The sequence below is a fragment of the Vipera ursinii genome (genome assembly GCF_947247035.1).
Source record: "Vipera ursinii genome assembly, chromosome: 1".
NCBI classification, from domain to species: Eukaryota; Metazoa; Chordata; class Lepidosauria; order Squamata; family Viperidae; genus Vipera; species Vipera ursinii.
The window spans coordinates 242,433,565-242,452,990 of NC_139512.1; the positions used below are offsets into that span (position 1 = coordinate 242,433,565).

At 40.1% G+C, this 19,426-nt stretch overlaps 1 protein-coding gene across 4 annotated transcripts in view; it reads right to left on the bottom strand.

Annotated features, from left to right (window-relative positions):
• Positions 1-19,426, bottom strand: part of RNGTT (RNA guanylyltransferase and 5'-phosphatase) — a 135,789-nt gene that overhangs the window by 4,311 nt on the left and 112,052 nt on the right. For all 4 annotated transcript variants that reach the window (XM_083373634.1, XM_083373633.1, XM_083373635.1 and 1 more), the window contains one exon: positions 7,376-7,442. In XM_083373634.1, coding sequence (XP_083229760.1) covers positions 7,376-7,442 — 67 coding nt within the window. The remainder of the gene's footprint in view (positions 1-7,375; positions 7,443-19,426) is intronic.

Sequence of the window (19,426 nt, forward strand, 5' to 3'; positions counted from 1 at the left end):
AGAATTTTAAATGGCAGACAAAACCTAACAAGAATTAATATAAAGAAAAGAAAGAAAGAGATAAAGCCCAAAGTACAAAAAGAAAAAAATGAAAAGAAACAGAAGTAGCTGATGATTGTATAAACACTCTGCAGTAAAGGGCTTGGGTCTGCCCAATAATTGGCGATAGATTTCCACGGGCACTCAATAGTGATATCATTTTGATGATCAATGTCGCCGATTCTCATTTCTACTATTAATTTGACCTTCTCCAGAGTTAATCGGCTTAAAGATTCAGGATAAATACAACTCCAAAATTCTGCTATACAGAAACAGGGACAATGAGACTGGTAGCTGTCTGTCAACAGCAGAAACATCAGGCCTGTGGATGTAACTTGATTCAAAATATTGAGATTAGAATCCAAGACCAGGCATGAGTCTTAATACTTAGTACATTAGCTTCAAGGCTTCAATACGGCACTGGGATACTGAATAAAGTCCTAAGGAAATTTCAATGGCTTCATAAGTGCTCGGATTTGTGTATGGGTCAAGTTGCATCCCGTATAATAGTTGGGCAACTCTTTTAGCTGTAAACAAGTTAACTGCTGCTGGAATGCCGGCATCAATTTCCCTCCGCCCTGTGCGTTCCCACAGAGAGGGCCTCCTCAGGGTGCCACCGGTCAGAGAATGTTGTCTGGTGGCCCCCAGGGGGAGGTCCTTCTCTGTGGGCGCTCCGGATTTATGGAATCGGTTGCCGGTCGAGCTCCGGATGGCGCCCGACCTTCGCTCCTTCCGACGCGATCTGAAGACTCACTTATTCGAACAAGCCGGCCTGGCCTGATGGGGGATGGGTTGGGATTTTACTGTTGTTTTTTAATATATCTATTTATTGTTTTAGCTTGGGCATTGTGTTTAATTCTTTTTTAACTTTTGTATTTTTGTATTTTTATATGTTTGCCCTGTTCACCGCCCTGAGTCCTTCGGGAGAAGGGCGGTATATAAATAAAATTATTATTATTATTATTATTATTATTATTATTATTATTATTATTATTATTATTATTATTATTATTATTATTAATATTAATATTATTAATATTATTAATATTATTATGTAATATGCCCCATTGCCTATAAAATTTAATTATTGTTTGTGTGCTCTTTTGGGCAGTAGAAGTGGCATAATTTACCTGGGTTGTTAATTTCCTGGAGGCCCGAAATGCTATGCCCAAATATTAAAACATCTGACCTGCTCTAATGCATGGGAACCAATTGTCCAGTTCTTTTGTCCTTTGTTAGAAAAAAATGAAAACTTTGGATTTATCATAACTGATTGTAAATTGATCCTCATTACAGTAGGGTACCAGGATTCTCAGTGCCTGCTTCATGTCTACAGAAGTATTTCAGCTTAATTAGTATCTTAAGACACTATTGTTGAAGCAGCAAGATATTATTTTGTTCTGAAAATTTTTTACAAATTCTCAAATGCACTTCCAAAAAAATTCCCCCATCCCCTTAATTGTAAACTATTATCATTTCTGTAGTAATTTAAATTTATTTAGATCTAATCATCACACGGGTTTCCTTCTAACCCCACCATTCCCCCCAGCTCCCTGTACACACAACAGTAATTCATATTACCACCACTGTGGCAACTATATTGATTTCTGGTGGGACGTTGGATTTAAATCTTTTTAGCAGAAGTGACATCGTGAGAAATGTTGGGAGTTTCACCCAATAAATTATCCACCACAAAATAAGGTTAGAATCATTCCCATTTCATTAGCATGATTAACTGCCCAATGTGTTCATCCATATTCTTTTTTATAGCATATCACATATATGTCACAGAAAAGCATTTCTCAGCCAGATGTTTTACAGTTGTGGAATCAGCTAGTCACATTCAGGAACACATACCCTATCCTAATCCAGAGTGAATATGATTGCACACAGAAAAAACATTAGGCTGCATAATGAATTGAAAATGCATATTAATTGGTAATCACTGCCAAGTAAAATTTATCTTTAGCTAGCTAAGTCCATCCATCCATTTCCTGTTGAAAGAGGGAAAGATTTTAGTGAACCACTTGTTGGAGAAGGAAAAGTGAAGAGAAGAAAGTTTATTGTAGTCAATGACTTTCTCAAATTAGCATTCTCTATAAGGCTGTGTCATAATTTATCATTCTTATGGTGTTCACAGAATTAAAATAGCAGAAAATTATGTGCTTGCTCTATTTCACTGTGACAATTAAGTGGGATTAACTAACTATCTATGTACTTGCTTGCCCATTCATTAACAATCTGGAAGATCTTTCCAGAAAATGATAACATCTGCCAGAACAACAACCTAAATGCATTTTCCTAACAGAAAGTGCTGATCAGTTTAAACAATGACATGTTACTATAATTATTCTGAAAATGCTGGAAGGAGGGGAGGGGGAGAAAACATTCCTTTCCCCCCCCCCATATAATTTATGCGATCACTATCTACTATAATCACTGGTCCAACCTACAAATCACAGTTGAGTAATATCAGAAAGTAACATTGTTGTAAAAATTAGGACGGCTTAGATTCATCAATACCAGCCATCAATAAAAAGTTTGCTCTTGTTTTGTAAAGCAGACCCTCCAGAATTCTCTGCTTTTCTTATCCCATTAAAGCAGGAACAAGCAATCTTTGGAAATGGACTGCATTGTTTTTTGTTTAATTAACCTTCAAGGGACATTTATTTTTTATTTTTGTTATTTATTTTAATTCCATTTATATCCCGCCCTTCTCCGAAGACTCAGGGCGGCTTTACAAACTTAGCAGTAATGCAAGGGGATAACTTTATTAGAAGAGGCCCTCAGCTCTTTCCTCCCTTTCCTCCATAAGTGTAAAAAACAGTCATAAGTCACTTTTTCAGTGCCATTGAACCTTCGAATGGTCACTAACTGAATGGCTGTAAACTGAGAACTACTTGTATTGATTTTTTTCTTGATGCAAGACTGACGCTTTCCTTCATTACCTTTAATACAAGCATGGCAAGAAAAGGATGGCCTGGGAAGCCACAGGGGAAGGACTGGTGGGCACGCCTGTTGGGTATGGTGCATTTGGGTATGCAAGCTTCCTCCTTCGGTTATATATTCAAGATGGACAGTATTTAACATTTATTTGTTATGTATATGTAGGGGTGTGGGTCTATACATATGTGTAGATAGTATGGTTAGGTGTGTGTCATGTATGTGTTCCACTTTGAGAGCGGGCAACTAAATTTCATTTTTGATGTGTGCCGTTGTGCCCACAGTAAAAAAAAAAGACTTATCTTGTCTTATCTTATCTTAATAGTAAGTAAGGTACTGAGAAGATCAGTGGTTGCACAGGCCATGCAAAGGAGGTACTTGCCCCATAAGACCTTCTTGGAATTGGTCTGAAATAGGAATTTTAGTTCAACTTGGTGGTCCAGTCAAACTCCACTGCTGATACAGTTCTACAAATGAATTATTGAGTCTGTCATTGGTACCTCTATAACTGTCTGGTTTGACACAGCAACCAAACAAGTCAGATACAGACTTCAGCAGATAGTTAGAACTGCAGAAAAAACAATTGCAACCAGCCTGCCTTCCATTGAGGACCTGTATACTGCAGGGGCCAGAAAGAAGGCTGTGAAAATATTTACAGACACATCCTGGAGTACCTCACATCCTGGACATAAACTGTTTCAATTCTTTCCCTCAAGACGACACTATAGGGCATTGCATGCCTAAACAACTAGACACGACAGTTTTTCCTCCATGCCATCACTACTCTAAACAACTATTTCCTACAACACTGTCTATGCTCTAGGATGTCAAACCATCTAGTAGAGCTGTATTACCTATTATCCTCCTCATCTTTTCATCTTTCCTATTATTTCCTTAGCTTCTTATAATTTGTTGTTTGTATCTCATGATTTATGTTGATTGCCTTTATTTAGTATCCTATTACGATTTATGTTGTTTGCTTATTTAGTATCCTATGACTATCACTGACTTTGTATCTTATGATTTATTATGATTATTTTTTAAGATTATGATCATGATTTATCACTTGTTGCTTGTATGTACACTAAGAGCTTATGCATCAGAGACAAATTCCTTGTGTGTCTAATCAAACTTGGCAATAAAAGAATTCTGTTCTGTTCTGTTCCATTCCATTTTCTATTTCATGCATACCTTTTCTAATACACAACATGGATTTTTATCCTTCTCAGGAAAAAAAACCCTCAAATCATATATAAAAAGGATCTCTGAAAATCAAAAAGCAAAAAAAAGGCAAGGACTCTTTATCTGTAAATGTGTACATAATAATATAGCCCAAATACATATTTTAAAAATAACTGTCAGATATACAGTATTTTGCAAAACTGCCCCATATAAGAACAGCTCAACCGCCACAGCAACTGAGCAATTCAGAGGTATAAGATAATACATTCTTTCAGTTCTACTCTTTAATTTAAAAAAATGTTGTCCTTTATCATTTTAAGTCCTTTTAGGTAATAAAACAATGTTTCTACATAAGGCCCCTCTTTGTCAAATGCAGTCTCCCAGTTGGCATAACATGGATGAAATGTTTCTGTTAAAACAGCAGGGAATCCATTTCTTTTGGTGGCTAGGACTCTACTTATTTACTTCATAGCTGATGGCTACAGGGAGAAGGGTGACACAATGATGCTAACAGAAAGGCATGGACCAAATATCTGAAATGTAATTATACTTTTCAAGATCTTTTAACCATATAGGGGGCTTCTTTCATCCCCTTCCCCTTAATGGCATGCTAAAATCAGCAGTGTGTCATGCCACTAGGTTTTGTAGCTTGCTACTGAGGGGGAACAGAGGAGAGAGACTGATTATGTGTGTGCTAACAGAAGCATCTTCTTCTAAGATGCTGGAAGGGAAAATAACTCCTGTTTCTTGCAAAATACATTATAAATAATTTGCAGGGCCACAGAAAGTAGAACCTTTGCTAACACAATATTAGAGTCTACCATTTGTGGTGTTCCTGAAAACTAATGACAAACCATTGCATTACATTTTAAATCTATACTTAAAAATCAGTGAAAGTGACATATAAATCCATATAAAATTGGTGTGCTTATCAAGGAGCAAACATAGATTTCAATTCCCTCATTATATATATGCTTGATGTTAACTGTGGTCTGCTCTATATATTAAGTGAAATGTCCTATACAAAGCATATAGAATTAAAATGTCTCATTAAAATGACAATTTCTACATACGAACAAATCATTTAAATCATATCTAAAGTATGGAAAAAATAAACAGGAATACTTTGACATTTACTGCTATTTATTATTTCACATAAAACTGGAAAACCAGTTAATTGAAATAGTTTTCTTCAAATATGCTTTGCTTCCCAGCAGCTAGCTTTATTCAAGTTGTGTTTTTTTTTAAAAAAAAAAATCAAATGAGATTTCAACCCTGGAAACAATCATGTTAAAGCTGCCAGAAAATGTGTTTGCTTTGTTAAATTGAGCTTCAAAAGTATTTCAATTGAACACACATTTGTAATTGCAAGGAAGGCCTATTCTTATATCCAATTCAAAATGCTTATTTTATTACAGCTTATTACGAATATGCTGTCTAAAATGCAGTAGCATAACTCTTCCATTTCTAGCCCATAATTTTATGATAATTATATGTAATAGTATGCATGAGCTGGTTTCTGTTCCTAACAAAGAACCAGATAGCAGTTCTGCTTTCCCTATGGTATAATACGGCCTCCATAGGAATATTTTACAATAAGAGATAGATTTAATCACGTGCTCTCAGTTTTATATCCTTTCATCTGGGCTGCAGTATACCAAAAGAATAAACATAATCTCCATAGACTAATTATGGCATGTTTTCAGTAGCCAAGGTTGGCAACAATGAAGCATGTCTTTTATTAACTATCTCACATTCAAATTTTATTATGGAAATCATCAGTTAAATCCTGCAGAATTGTTACTTTAACATGAAATTATTTGTTATTTTAGCATGATTTTTTAACATGAAATTTCATCCACTTTCCTATAAATTAAATGATCATGCCAGAGTTATATTTTTAATATGTTATATAATTTTGTCTTTGACTTAATCACAGCCAGGTTATCCCACTATCCTTTCAACAGGATTCTCATTTGGTGTGAAATCTTTCTCTTAGATAAGATTTGGCGCTCCATATGAAGTTTCCTTTAAAATATAGACACTTCTAGTTGCTTTATTAAAGAAATAAGTGCTTAAGAATTGGAATTTGTTTCACAAAAAATAAATATTTTCATAACATGGTTAAGAGAATCTGGGTGGAGAAGAGAGAAGAAAGCGCGTCAAGAACCACCTGATTTGTTATGCTCATCTCCCTGGGGGATGTATACAGAGATTTGATCACCACCCCTGAAAGAGAGTATGTACATAAACAAAACAGCTACAACAATTTGGGGGGGGGTTGTATTTCAATCTTTCTCAGAGGAAAACATAGACTATCTGTAAATTTAGAGTGGTTTTTCTCCCTCTCAAAATTGAGAGCCATTTCTTAAAATAAAATGTATTGATCTCCAGAAGCATTAAAACCTAAACATTTATTATACAATGCATAGCTAAACTATGGGATTTGCTGCCATCACACCAATTGATACCCAGCAATTTAGTCAGTTTTGAAAGAGGACTGGATAAATAAATAGAGTACTAGGCTATTAATGGGACTAACCTTGATAGCTCTTTATTACATCTAGAACTGTAGGCAGCATATCTTAAATATAAAATATGCTAAGATATGCTAGGAAGCAACAGTGGAAACAGCTATTGTCTTCCTGTTTGTGAGAGTATTATTATTCTCTCTACAATAATTACAGCAATAGCAATAGCGTTTAGGCTTATATACCACCTGTACTGCTTTACAGCACTCCCTGGGCGCTTTACAATGTTGAAGCATTAGTTGCATATTGCCCCCAATAATCTGGATCCTCATTTTACCAACCCCGGAAGGATGGACGGCTGAATCAACCTTGAGCCCCATCAGGATCAAACTCCAGACTGTTGGCAGAGTTAGCCTGTAATATTGCATTTTAACCACTGCGCCACCAGGGCTCCTAATAGAGAGATTAACCTGGGATTATTTAATCCACGTGAAAAAGATTAGTATCTCAAACTCAAATACACTAATTCTACCAAATGTCTGGAAAAGAACGGACTTAAAGTAAAGAAAGAGCTAACCATTTTAAAGTATAAATATTTCCTCAAAATTTTTTAAAATAAGATGCTTATTTCTCAGAAAGTTGCAAACGTTGAGCATGTGAATGCTACAACATACACACACAAACTAACAAAGCAGCATAGCTTAACCTAGGCAAAAACTTACAAAGTTAATTGTTATTACCTTAATTTCTGCAAAAGGTCTATCTAAACTTCCAACATAAAGCAGTCCGACATTCCTTGGGAGAAGCCTAAAAAAAAGAAAATGTCTAATTAAAAGCTGCCTTAATGCCATCATACGTGTTTTGATAAGTATATGTAAAGTAATCTAACCTGGCCCATGTATGCAGGTAGTCCTCAATTTACAACAGTTCATTTAGTGACCATTCAAGGTTACGACACTGAAAAAAGTGACCTATGACCGTTTTTTTACATGACGTTGCAAGTATCCCCATGGTCATGCGATCAAAATTCAGATTTTTGGGAACTCTCTTGTATTTATAACTGTTGCAATGTCCTGGGGTCATGTGATCCCTTTTTGCAACCTTCTGACAAGCAAAGTCAATGGCGAATCCAGATTCACTTAACAACCATGTTACTAACTTAACAACTGCAATGATTCACTTAACAAATGTGGCAAGAAAAGGTCATACAATGGGGCAAATTCACTTAACAAATATTTCACTTAGCAACATAACTTTGGGCTCAATTGCAGTCGTAACTCAAGGACTACCTGTATATTCATTAATATACCTAAAACTTAAGTAGTACTATGAAATCTAGTAATATACTGAAGTCTATGCTTCATATTTTTTGTCAGAAGGAAATCTCCAGAAAAGTAATTATTAGGCTTATCAAAACTTGAGCTGATTAGGAATGGACAAAATTCCCACCATTATTTCTACAAAAATTGGTGCTTTACCAAAAAAAAAGTTACATGTTTGGAATGAATATATTATTCTCACAAGAGTAAAAAAATTTAAATTTACAAGTCACTTCTTAGCTGGAATTCTAGTATTACAATAATTTCTCCCTTACTGAAAGATGAGAGATTTGACTTTCAAGTTATATTACGGTTACTAATAATGGTCAATGCATGGTTCTTTCTAAAAGATGTGTGGAAATGGTCATGCAGAGATCCAACACTGATTCAAATTTAAGAAAAGGCAGGGCCAATGGCCAAAGTTCTTTTGTAAAGACTTTACTTAGAGGCCTACTTAGAAATACACCTATATGGAAGATATCATAGGAATCCCATATTATCCCATAAAAATCCCAATCCTCCAAAGAAAGGCAGCTACTGAAACAGGTAACAATAAATACATTTTATATAAACTATAAAATTTATCCATATCTTCAGAGCTCAAACTTTTATTCAGACTTTAAGCATCCATAGAAAATAAAAATGATAGTTGAGTTTAATCCAGACCTGGGCATTTTACGGCCCCCAGGTGACATTGAGCCCTTTAGCTTCCATGGCTGGCCTATGTAGATTGCTTTTATTTTGAAGGCAACTGCTTTTTTTTTTCAATGGTGTCTTTACAGCCCTATTGGTTTGGCCTTCCACAACAGTCCCAGTTTTCTCATATGGCTCCTTGGAAAAATTAATTGCCCACCCTGGTTTAATCTATCTATATCTATATCTATCTATATCCTTGTTGTGGCTAAAATGGTATCCCCATCCTATTCCTGTTACTAGTTAGAATGTCTAAGTTTTAGAAGAAATGACTAAAATTCACTTTTATCAGATTATCATATGCAAAAAAGCCATCCATGAAAAGAGCAATAGCATTTATTTAGTATAAGAAAACAAAAACAAAATAGTCCACGACAGTTGTTGCTACTGCTATTCGATAGGTTTCTTTAGATTATAGAAATTATCATTTTAATTAGATTTCTCTTGTTCTGGTTGTTTTAAATATTGTTTTAAGCAGGTACTAAAGTAGGTTTTCTCAAAAAATTTCTCCCATGCAATCCAGAAAGAAATTGAGCACCAAAAGTCATAAATTCAAGATTAGCTGAAATGAATCAAAATGTAAATATGGAAAAGTAGCAAATTGGCAGTCCAGAGTGTAATTTTCAAAATTTCAAGATCTATTGCAACTTCATGAGCCATATTTACTGAAATGCATAATTTTGTTAAGGAACATTTACAAAACTTTTTTTTACTTATCAATGCAAAACACAATGCTAAAATGTAATTGGAAAAATAAAATGTAAGGGTTATCTTTCAGTTATAATTATGGTTTTCTTTTAGTTAAGGATTCTGCGGATGCGCATCAGCAGTGCAAGGTGCTAACATTATAGGATGATAAATATGAAATCATTATCACAACTTCCTAGGAAAGTTGCTGCTTATTTAAATGAAGGCATATACATTAATGAAGCTGTGATGGTGCAGCGGTTAATATGCTGTATTGCAAGTTAACTCTGCCCACTGCCAGGAGTTCGTTCCTGAAGGTTGACTCGACCTTCCCTTCTTCTGAGATTGGTAAAATGAGGACCCAGATTGTGGGGGGCAATATGCTGACATTTGTAAACCACTCAGAGTGTGCTGTAAAGTGATGGAGCGATATATAAATCTAAGTGCTATCGCTATCAACAGGGAGAAAATCTACATGAATTATAATTAATATTCAGAAAGCCATCCTTTTGATCTATCAAGGCTGAAAGCAGAATACATCATCCCCTTAACTTCAATGTAGGAAGGACATCGCTTTGATGAGCAGCAAATATTTGTATATAGGACTAAGCTGTCCCAAATCAGTTCTCATTGTCTGAAATATAAACTGGCTGTAGTGATAACTGAGTCTACTGGATGGAATCTACTTTTTAACACTAGAACATTATATTTTGGATAGCTCTGCTTATGATATAAATGGAACAAGCACCAACTCTAGTGTTCTTTGCTTTCATATCATATTTCCTTAATGTACAATTAGGACTCAGATTACGTTTCACTGATAATATTGAAGGGAAAGATATGCAAACTTTCAGAAAATCCATAAAGGAGTAAATATATTTTCACAGAACTCTTGTGTAAGCTGGCTAATACTTAAGTCAGAGTTAAAAGGGTCATATTCTTTCTCATATATAAGTATTATTAAGAGTAATAAAAATGTAAAAAGACAGCTCTCTCTTTTTGTATTGTAATTTTCTTAATTATGTATTTTAACCTTGGAAATATTTTTTTAAAAGAACACTTAATAAATTGCACTACATGCCTTTACTGTCACCTGACAGTTTCATTGTAGTGTGTTGAATACTTTGTCCATCCTCTTTATAAATTATTCAAAGAATTGATCTTCTCTCATTCCTTAGGGAGATTATTATTTCATCTAACAGCCATTGTTAGAATCTTCTCCATTTTGGTGAAGTCTCAATTCCCCCTTCCATTCCATCCCCATGTAAGAAACTTTTGTCCTCAACAAAATATGTACAGGAAATATGAGAATAATTCACAGTTCCCCCACAGTATATTTTCATGTTTCTTAGTCTGGCAGTTTTTAATTCTTATACTGATTTTAATTCACAAATCAGATAATTTGTTTTAATTCTGTCAAAAGTTTGAAAGACTAAAGCAATTGTTTTTCAGATTGCTGTAATCTGTCTATGAAGGATGGCAGCAGTGTATTTCTAGAAGCACTGCACTATTAAACAATCATTATTATTAAATAGTGGCATATTTTCTCTTGTTCCCTTTAAGCAATACTTCAGTTATCTGAAGACTTGATCTGATTAATATTGTAGTTGCTTTTTTTATCCTGATCTCTTACCTTCTGAGCAGGAAGATATCAAAATGAGGAAAGAAAAACTATCTGATACTGGATGTAAAATTGAAATAATAAATGTAGCTTTTTAATCTGTAATGCTGTCCTTTGTGCGTATAAGTGGAAAATCTACTTCCATCCTTATCTTTTGAACAAGTTAAACTGCTACCTTAAAGAACTGCAGTGTTGATATACAACCAGCAGCTCATATAAAAAGATAGCATGTTGTTAATCTAATTAGCTACAGGATGTTATTTCTGTATCCCTGGGCTCCAGTCCATTTTATCCAGTGTTCATTTGTTATTTTGGAACATTACTCTTACATAAGGGAATGAAAAACAGGATAGATTAGAAAACAAGAAGCTCAATAACAAATGCCAGTGGAGATGTTCCATTCAATTTCATCAAAGCAGACACATTATTCTTGTAGTAAACATTATACAAAGTTGACCAAATTTTTACAAATTTTAGCAAAGACAAGCATTAAATATGTCACATTCACCACACACACACACACACACACACTATATATATTATGATGATCCAAATCTTAATCATCTATTAGCTCAAAAGTTAATTTAAATGATTTTACGATATTTGCAAAGATGAGAAACTATACAAGTTAGCTTGCCTAAAGGACTTCCATTAATCAACAGACTTTACTGTGAATTAGGCACATGACCAAATGTCTGCTGACGCTACATAGTATGTAAACATTGAAACAACACTTAATATTGGTCATATGAACAGTAACAATAGCTACAGGTAGTCCTCAATTTATGATGGTAACTGGGATCAGAATTTCTGTCATTAAATGTTAACTGAATCCCATGTTAAGCTAGGCAATTTCCAAGGCAACCACCAAGTCAGTAGGGAAGTTGAAAGTCTCAGATGGCTTGTAAGCAGGCTAGCAGGCAGGTAAGTAAGTAAGTAAGTTGCCAGGTGGGGGATGGCATGAGGTGCAAGGGTGGGTCAGCAAAGCTAGAGGATGTGAGGGAGGCACGGCAAGGCTTGGGGAGAAGGTGAAAACGGCTGATGCAGCACAAATGCAGAAGGGCTGGGGAAGGCTACATGAGTGGGGGAGACTTACCCTAGTGACTTTTGATATTCCCTGCCAGCTTCCAAACTGACTTTCAGTGGAAGCCAGCAGAGACATTTGAAAATGGCAATCATGTTATCAAGGGGCACTGCAACCAGTAAGTGCAAGTCATTTTCCAAGTGCCCACAGGGTTGCTGGGATGACCAAAACTTTGAAGACCAATCAATACTGCCATTTGTTTAGTGCCATCATAACTCTGAATGGTCCTGAACAAATGGTTGCAAGTCAAGGGCTATCTGTAGAGTCAAAAGAATGATAGCTGGAGCACATCATTAAAGTATAATATATTGCTTTAAGATTTGCAGATTAGAAGTCCAAATATAATTTAACATCAATCTAGTTAACATCTATCAAATGTAGTATGCCTATCCTCTAAATCCACCTTAGCTATCAGATGCTGTAAATTAAAGAAGTCAAGGCATAAAAAAGAATTAACTGTTGTAGGGAGAATCTAGCTTTCAATCTAACCCTCTGCACTTTTACTCAAAAATAAATTATGGGTTTTACTCATCGTCTATGCATCAGTCTATAGTCTCTATTATTTTAACTTATCTCTATTTGCCTGTGAAAATTAAATTGTAGATTTATTATTTTTGATTATTGGATAAGACAGTCAAAACTCAACATTATTAAAACTTGCTAAAAAGCAATGCAACATATGGAAGATTTTCAATTTATTATTACTTTTTCCAACTTTTACTTTGCCTTTTTTGGCCAATAGATCATAAACACGTTTATGACTTCATCTTTAACCACACTGAAAAAACAGCATAGAAAAAACATAAAAAGCATTCTATATCACTTCACAAATGCTTTTCACAAAAACAAAAAAGATATTTATTTTTATATTTATTTTTAAATAGACTTATATTTAAACATACCTTGACTAGTTTTCTAAAGAAACTAAAAATAGGTCCCAACAGGACATATAAAACAAACAATTTAAAGCAAAAAGACAAAAATGTATTTAAATCAAAGTTTTGAAATATGTGTTTCATTAATGAAATGAACCCACCCCAAACATGAGTAAATTATACTCTCTTCTACTTGCTACTGGTAATATGGAGATGCGACATAAGTGGACAGACTATAGTAAAACACTCTCTAAAACTACAAAACTAAAGTAGAGACATTTTGTCAAATGAGGGTTTGAAAAATATATTTCTGGTCTTGAAGTGCATAAAACAATCCTGTGTAAAACAGATCCCATCTGGGAATATTTTGATGAAATCCAACCACTTGTACCTGAGAACAAGAGAAGCAAGCATGCAAAATGCAAATAGTGCAAGAAAATGTAAAATCTGTTTGCCTAAATGAAGCATCATTATGAGAACTACTGCTCCAGCTATAAAGCCCTGAAAGGAACATGAGTAGTAAAATATAATTCAATTTTAATGGCAATTAATCTAAAAAATAATAATCAATATTACTCCATATGCTAAATGTACCTTCTAGAAATGAAATTTACATCTCACTGTCAAAGGGCTCATCAAACAAATGCACATTTAACTAGAAATGGTTATAGGATCTTCCACAACAGTAACTAAAATCATGATTTAAATTATTAAATTTGAATCTTCCCTAACATTTTAAATCAAATCTACCCTATTTTCCCCCTTCATGGATTACTGCCTTGTCGTGGCGAAGGGGCTTGCGTAATTCAATGAAGCTATGAGCTATGCCGTACAGGGCCACCCAAGACGGACAGGTCATAGCAGAGAGTTCTGACAAAACGTGATCCACTGGAGAAGGAAATGGCAACCGAATCCAGTATCTTTGCCATGAAAACCCTATGGACAGTACCAAAAGGCAAAACGATATGACGCCGGAAGATGAGCCCCTCAGGTCGGAAGGCGTCCAATATGCTACTGGGGAAGAGCAGAGGGCTAGTACTAGTAGCGCCAGAAAGAATGAAGCGACTGGGCCAAAGCCGAAAGGACGCTCAGCTGTGGATGTGTCTGGTGGTGAAAGGAAAGTCCGATGCTGTAAAGATTTTTTCTCCATAGGAACCTGGAATGTAAGATCCATGAATCAAGGAAAGCTGGACGTGGTCAAACAAGAGATGACAAGACTGAACATTGACATCTTAGGTATCTGCGAACTAAAATGGACAGGAATGGGTGAATTTAATTCAGATGACCATCAGGTATACTACTGTGGGCAAGAATCCTTCAGAAGAAATGGAGTAGCCTTCATAGTCAATAAAAGAGTAGGAAAAGCCTGGAGCTCGCGGCGTCTTCAGAGCCCAGCTGATCGGCGCTTCCGTGAGAGGGGAGGAGAGCCTGGATGAGAAGCTCGCAGATTATTCTGGCGGCGGCGGCAGCAGTAGCAGCGGTAATGGCGGCGGCGGCGGTGGAGACATTTTCTGTTGGACCTGCTTGTGCCGTCTTGTTGGCAGCTGCGGCGTCTTCGGGCCGTTTGGCGGCGGAGAAGACAGCTGCTTGTTATTCTACTGATGGGGCTGCCCTTGTGCGGGTCCTGAGTTATTGCTGACGATGGAAGTGGCGATGGCGGCGGCGTCCTCGGGCTGCTTTGGGCGGTGGAGAGGACGACCATGGCGACAGCGATTCGTTGGTTTAGGCTGCTTGAGATAATGGCAGCAGCAACGACATTTATGACAACGATGGCGATACAATGGACTGCCAACTTATTTATTAACTTATTTATTATCTTATTTATTAACTTTCCATTTGCCTCTTTCTTTCCCCCTTTGGACTGGGACGGACCTGGGTACAGGCCACAGTGGGAGAGTGGCCTGTTTTTCATCGGCAGCCCCATAGAGGTGGGAGCTCTGTGGGTGCTGCCCCACCCAGGGTGGGCATTTTGGACCATCCCCGGAGGCAGACTCGCGTCCCGTTGTGAGAGGACGGGCTGTGGTGTGCCCCTGGGAGCATCCAATCAAGTGGCAGTGGTTGGTGGATGGCCCAAATGTCCCACTCCTTTCCTTTGATCCTCCTGTTGGTTTCAATCATTGGACTGCCCTCTCTGGACTCGCTGACTGGATGCATCAATATTCCGACACGGACTTGCTCGCCCTCAGGGGTGCCCCCCTCTCCTGGGTGCGTCCCGCCTTCTTTTCTTTCCCTAATCTCGATGAGGGGCCCAATTGTTGGGACCCTGAGGGATGGCCGGGAAAGGCCAGGGGCTTGCGATATAAACCTAATAAGAGGCCCCTGGTTAATTTTTTAGCTAAATTTTTTAGGGGGTTGGGGAGGGGGGTGGGGGGTAGTGGTTGTTTGGCGGTGGGGGGTAGCCAAACAACTTTGTTGCAGGCCAGGCCTGGGTCTGACGGCGCTCGCGGAGAGCGGGTTGTGGGTACATCTGGGGCTCTTGAGCGGGTCGTGGGACTACCAATTCCCACGACGGGGAAAGGCAGCAGGCGGATAGACAGGGGGCCATATCGTTACCGGGAGGGCCGTCTCCGCTGTCTTCAAGCGGTGAGGCGCTCCGACCCTCTGGTTCTTCCCCGAGGTCCCGGGAGCGGGGATGTGCAGCCTCCTGAGCTCCGGCTGGTGTACCTGAATGCCAGGTCCGTGGTTAATAAAGCTCCCCTCGTTAGGGATCTAGTTGAGGGTGAGCATGCGGACCTGGCTTGCATCACGGAGACTTGGTTGGGCCCAGAGGGTGGGGTCCCTTTGGTTGACCTCTGCCCACCAGGTTTCCGGGTGCTACACCGGCCACGAGCTCAAGGTAGGGGTGGGGGAGTGGCGGTTACCATTAGGGAGACCTTATGTCCGCGGGAGGCCACCGTTTCTCAGATAGTCGGGTGTGAGTCTCTCTTCATGAGATTTGGTCCTGGGGCGCAGTTGGGCTTGCTGCTGGTGTACATTTCGCCTAGTCTCACAGCGGCAGCCCTGCCCGAGCTGCTCGATATCCTCTCGGGTTTGGTGGTTGAGTTTCCCAAACTTATAGTTTTGGGAGACTTCAATCTACCATCCCTGGGAGGTTCATCTGAGCTAGCTCGGGAGTTCATGGCTTCCATGGCGGCCATGGACCTGACGCAAGTAATTTCAGAGCCAACTCATGAGGGAGGCCACACCCTTGACCTGATTTTTTTATCTAGACGGTGGTTGGATGATCTAGGTGGGGGCTCTCCATTTATTATGCCCCTGTCATGGACCGATCATCATCTCCTGCGGCTGGTCTTCCGCTTTGCCACCCCCCGCCGTGGGGGTACGGAGCCAATTAGATGGTACCGCCCCAGACGCTTAATGGATCCTGACAGATTCCAAGCGGCGCTGGGGTCCCCACCTGCCTCCACTGCTCACAGCTCGGCTGATGCCTTAGTGGAAGCCTGGGGAAGGGCAGCCACTGAGGCACTTGACCGGGTTGTACCCTTGCGGCCCCTGACCCGGCGCAGATCCCAGCGAGCTCCATGGTTTTCCGCGGAGCTCCGGGAGATGAAGCGCCGGAAACGGGGCCTAGAGAGCTGCTGGAGGTCTAGCCGATCCGAACCCGACCGATTGCGGTTAAGAACCTATATTAGGTCTTATCTCGCAGCGATGAGGGTGGCGAGGTGTAATTACTTCTCCACCCTCATCGCGTCCGCAGATAATCGCCCGGCCGCCTTGTTTAGGGTGACTCGCTCACTTCTCAATCAGGAGGTGAGAGAGGATCCCTTGCAAGGTCGTGCCGAGGAATTTAGTCATCATCTGTCGGATAAAATCGCTCGGACTCCAGCTGGGCAGAGTCAGGCGATCAGGACACGGGCGGTCTTGTCAATGTTATCTGGGAAGAGTTTGATTCTGTGACCCCTGATGAAGTGGACAGGATTATGGGGAGGCTGAGCTCCTCCACATGTTTGTTGGACCCGTGCCCTTCCTGGCTGGTTTATGCAGCTAGGGAGAGGACACGAGGCTGGTTCCAGGCGGTTATATCTGCTTCTTTGAGTGAGGGTTATTTCCCCGCCGTCTTGAAGGAGGCGGTGGTGAGACCTCTCCTCAAGAAGCCTGTCCTGGACCCAGCCGTTTTGAACAACTTTCGTCCAGTCTCCAACCTTCGCTTTCTTGCGAAGGTTGTTGAGAGTGTGGTGGCGCATCAGCTCCCTCTGGTCCTGGATGAAGCGGATTATCTGGACCCCTACCAATCGGGTTTCAGGCCCGGGTACAGCACGGAGACGGCATTGGTCGCTCTGGTGAATGATCTCTGGAGGGCGCGGGATAGGGGACATTCCTCTATCCTAGTCCTATTAGACCTCTCAGCGGCTTTCGATACCATCGACCATGGTATCTTGCTGCGGCGTCTCAGGGGATTGGGAGTGGGAGGCACAGTTCTTCAGTGGTTCTCCTCCTATCTCCTGGGACGCTCGGAGTCGGTGTTGGCAGGGGGGCAGAGATCGGCCCCTAGGTCTCTCGTTTGTGGAGTTCCTCAGGGGTCGGTTCTCTCGCCTCTCCTGTTCAACATCTATATGAAACCGCTGGGTGAGATCATTCGTGGTTTTGGAGTTGGGTATCATCAGTATGCCGATGATACCCAACTTTTCTTTTCGACCCCAAACCACCCCAGTGATGCCCTCGCCGTGATGTCCCGTTGCCTGGAGGCGGTTCGGGTCTGGATGGGGAGGAACAGACTTCAGCTCAACCCTGACAAGACTGAGTGGCTGTGCATTCCGGCATCCCGGGACATTCCAAATGTTCCATCTCTTTCTATGGGGGGTGAGCTCTTACCCCCCGTGGATAGGGCTCGCAACTTGGGAGTCCTTCTAGATTCGCGGCTTACTTTGGAAGAGCATATAGTGGCCGTGACTAGGGGGGCTTTCGCCCAGGTTCGCCTGGTGCGCCAGTTGCGGCCCTATCTAAACCGGGATGCCCTGTGTACAGTCACTCATGCGCTCGTGACCTCTCGCCTTGACTACTGTAATGCTCTCTACATGGGGCTTCCCTTGAAGACCACTCGGAGGCTCCAACTGGTACAGAATGCGGCCGCGAGAGTTGTCTTGGGAGTTTCCCGGTACTCCCATGTTACACCTTTGCTCCGCGAGCTGCATTGGTTACCGGTTGTCTTTCGGGTGAGGTTCAAGGTGTTGGTTACGATCTTTAAGGCCCTACATGGCATGGGTCCGGGTTACCTCAGGGACCACCTGCTGCCGGCATCGACTCCCCTCCGCCCTGTGCGTTCCCACAGAGAGGGCCTCCTCAGGGTGCCGCCAGTCAGGGAGTGTCGACTGGTGGCCCCCAGGGGGAGGGCCTTCTCTGTGGGGGCCCCGGCTTTATGGAATCAATTGCCGGTGGAGCTCCGGATGGCACCAGACCTTCGAACTTTCCGTCGGGGCCTGAAGACCCATCTGTTCGAATTAGCTGGTCTGGCCTGATGGGGATTATGGGTTTTTTAATTGTTTTTAATCTGTATTACTGTTTTATTGGGCAAGGGTTTAATTCTTTTTTAATTTTTGTATAGTGTTTTTTGTTTTTTATATATGCCCTGTGAACCGCCCTGAGTCCTACCAAGGAGAAGGGCGGTATATAAATCAAATAAACTGAAACTGAAACTGAATACTGGGATACAATCCTCAAAATGACAGAATGATCTCAGTTCGAATCCAAGGCAAACCATTCAATATCACAGTAGTCCAAGTCTATGCCCCAACCACCAGTGCTGAAGAGGATGAAATTGACCAGTTCTATGAAGCACTACAGCACCTTATAGAACTAACACCAAAAAACGATGTTCTTATCATCATGGGGGATTGGAATGCTAAAGTAGGAAGCCAAAAGATAACTGGAATAACAGGCAAGTTTGGCCTTGGAGTGCAAAATGAAGCAGGGCACAGGCTGATAGAATTCTGTCAAGAGAATGCGATGGTCATAGCAAACACTCTTTTCCAACAACCCAAGAGACGGCTCTACACATGGACATCACCAGATGGTCAACACAGAAATCAGATTGACTATATGCTCTGCAGCCAAAGATGGAGAAGCTCTATACAGTCAGTAAAAACAAGACCAGGAGCTGACTGTGGCTCAGACCATGAGCTTCTCCTTGCAAAGTTTAGGCTTAAACTGAAGAAAGTAGGGAAAAGCACTAGGCCACTCAGGTATGAATTAAATCATATCCCTGTTGAATATACAGTAGAGGTGACAAATAGATTTAAGGAATTAGATCTGATAGACAGAGTGCCTGAAGAACTATGGACAGAGGTTCGCGACACTGTACAAGAGGTAGCAACCAAAACCATCCCAAAGAAAAAGAAATGCAAGAAAGCAAAATGGCTGTCTGAGGAAGCTTTGCAAATAGCTGAGGAAAGGAGGGAAGCGAAAGGCAAGGGAGAAAAAGAAAGATACGCCCAATTGAATGCAGAATTCCAGAGAATAGCTAGAAGAGATAAGAATGCCTTCTTAAATGAACAGTGCAAAGAAATAGAAGAAAA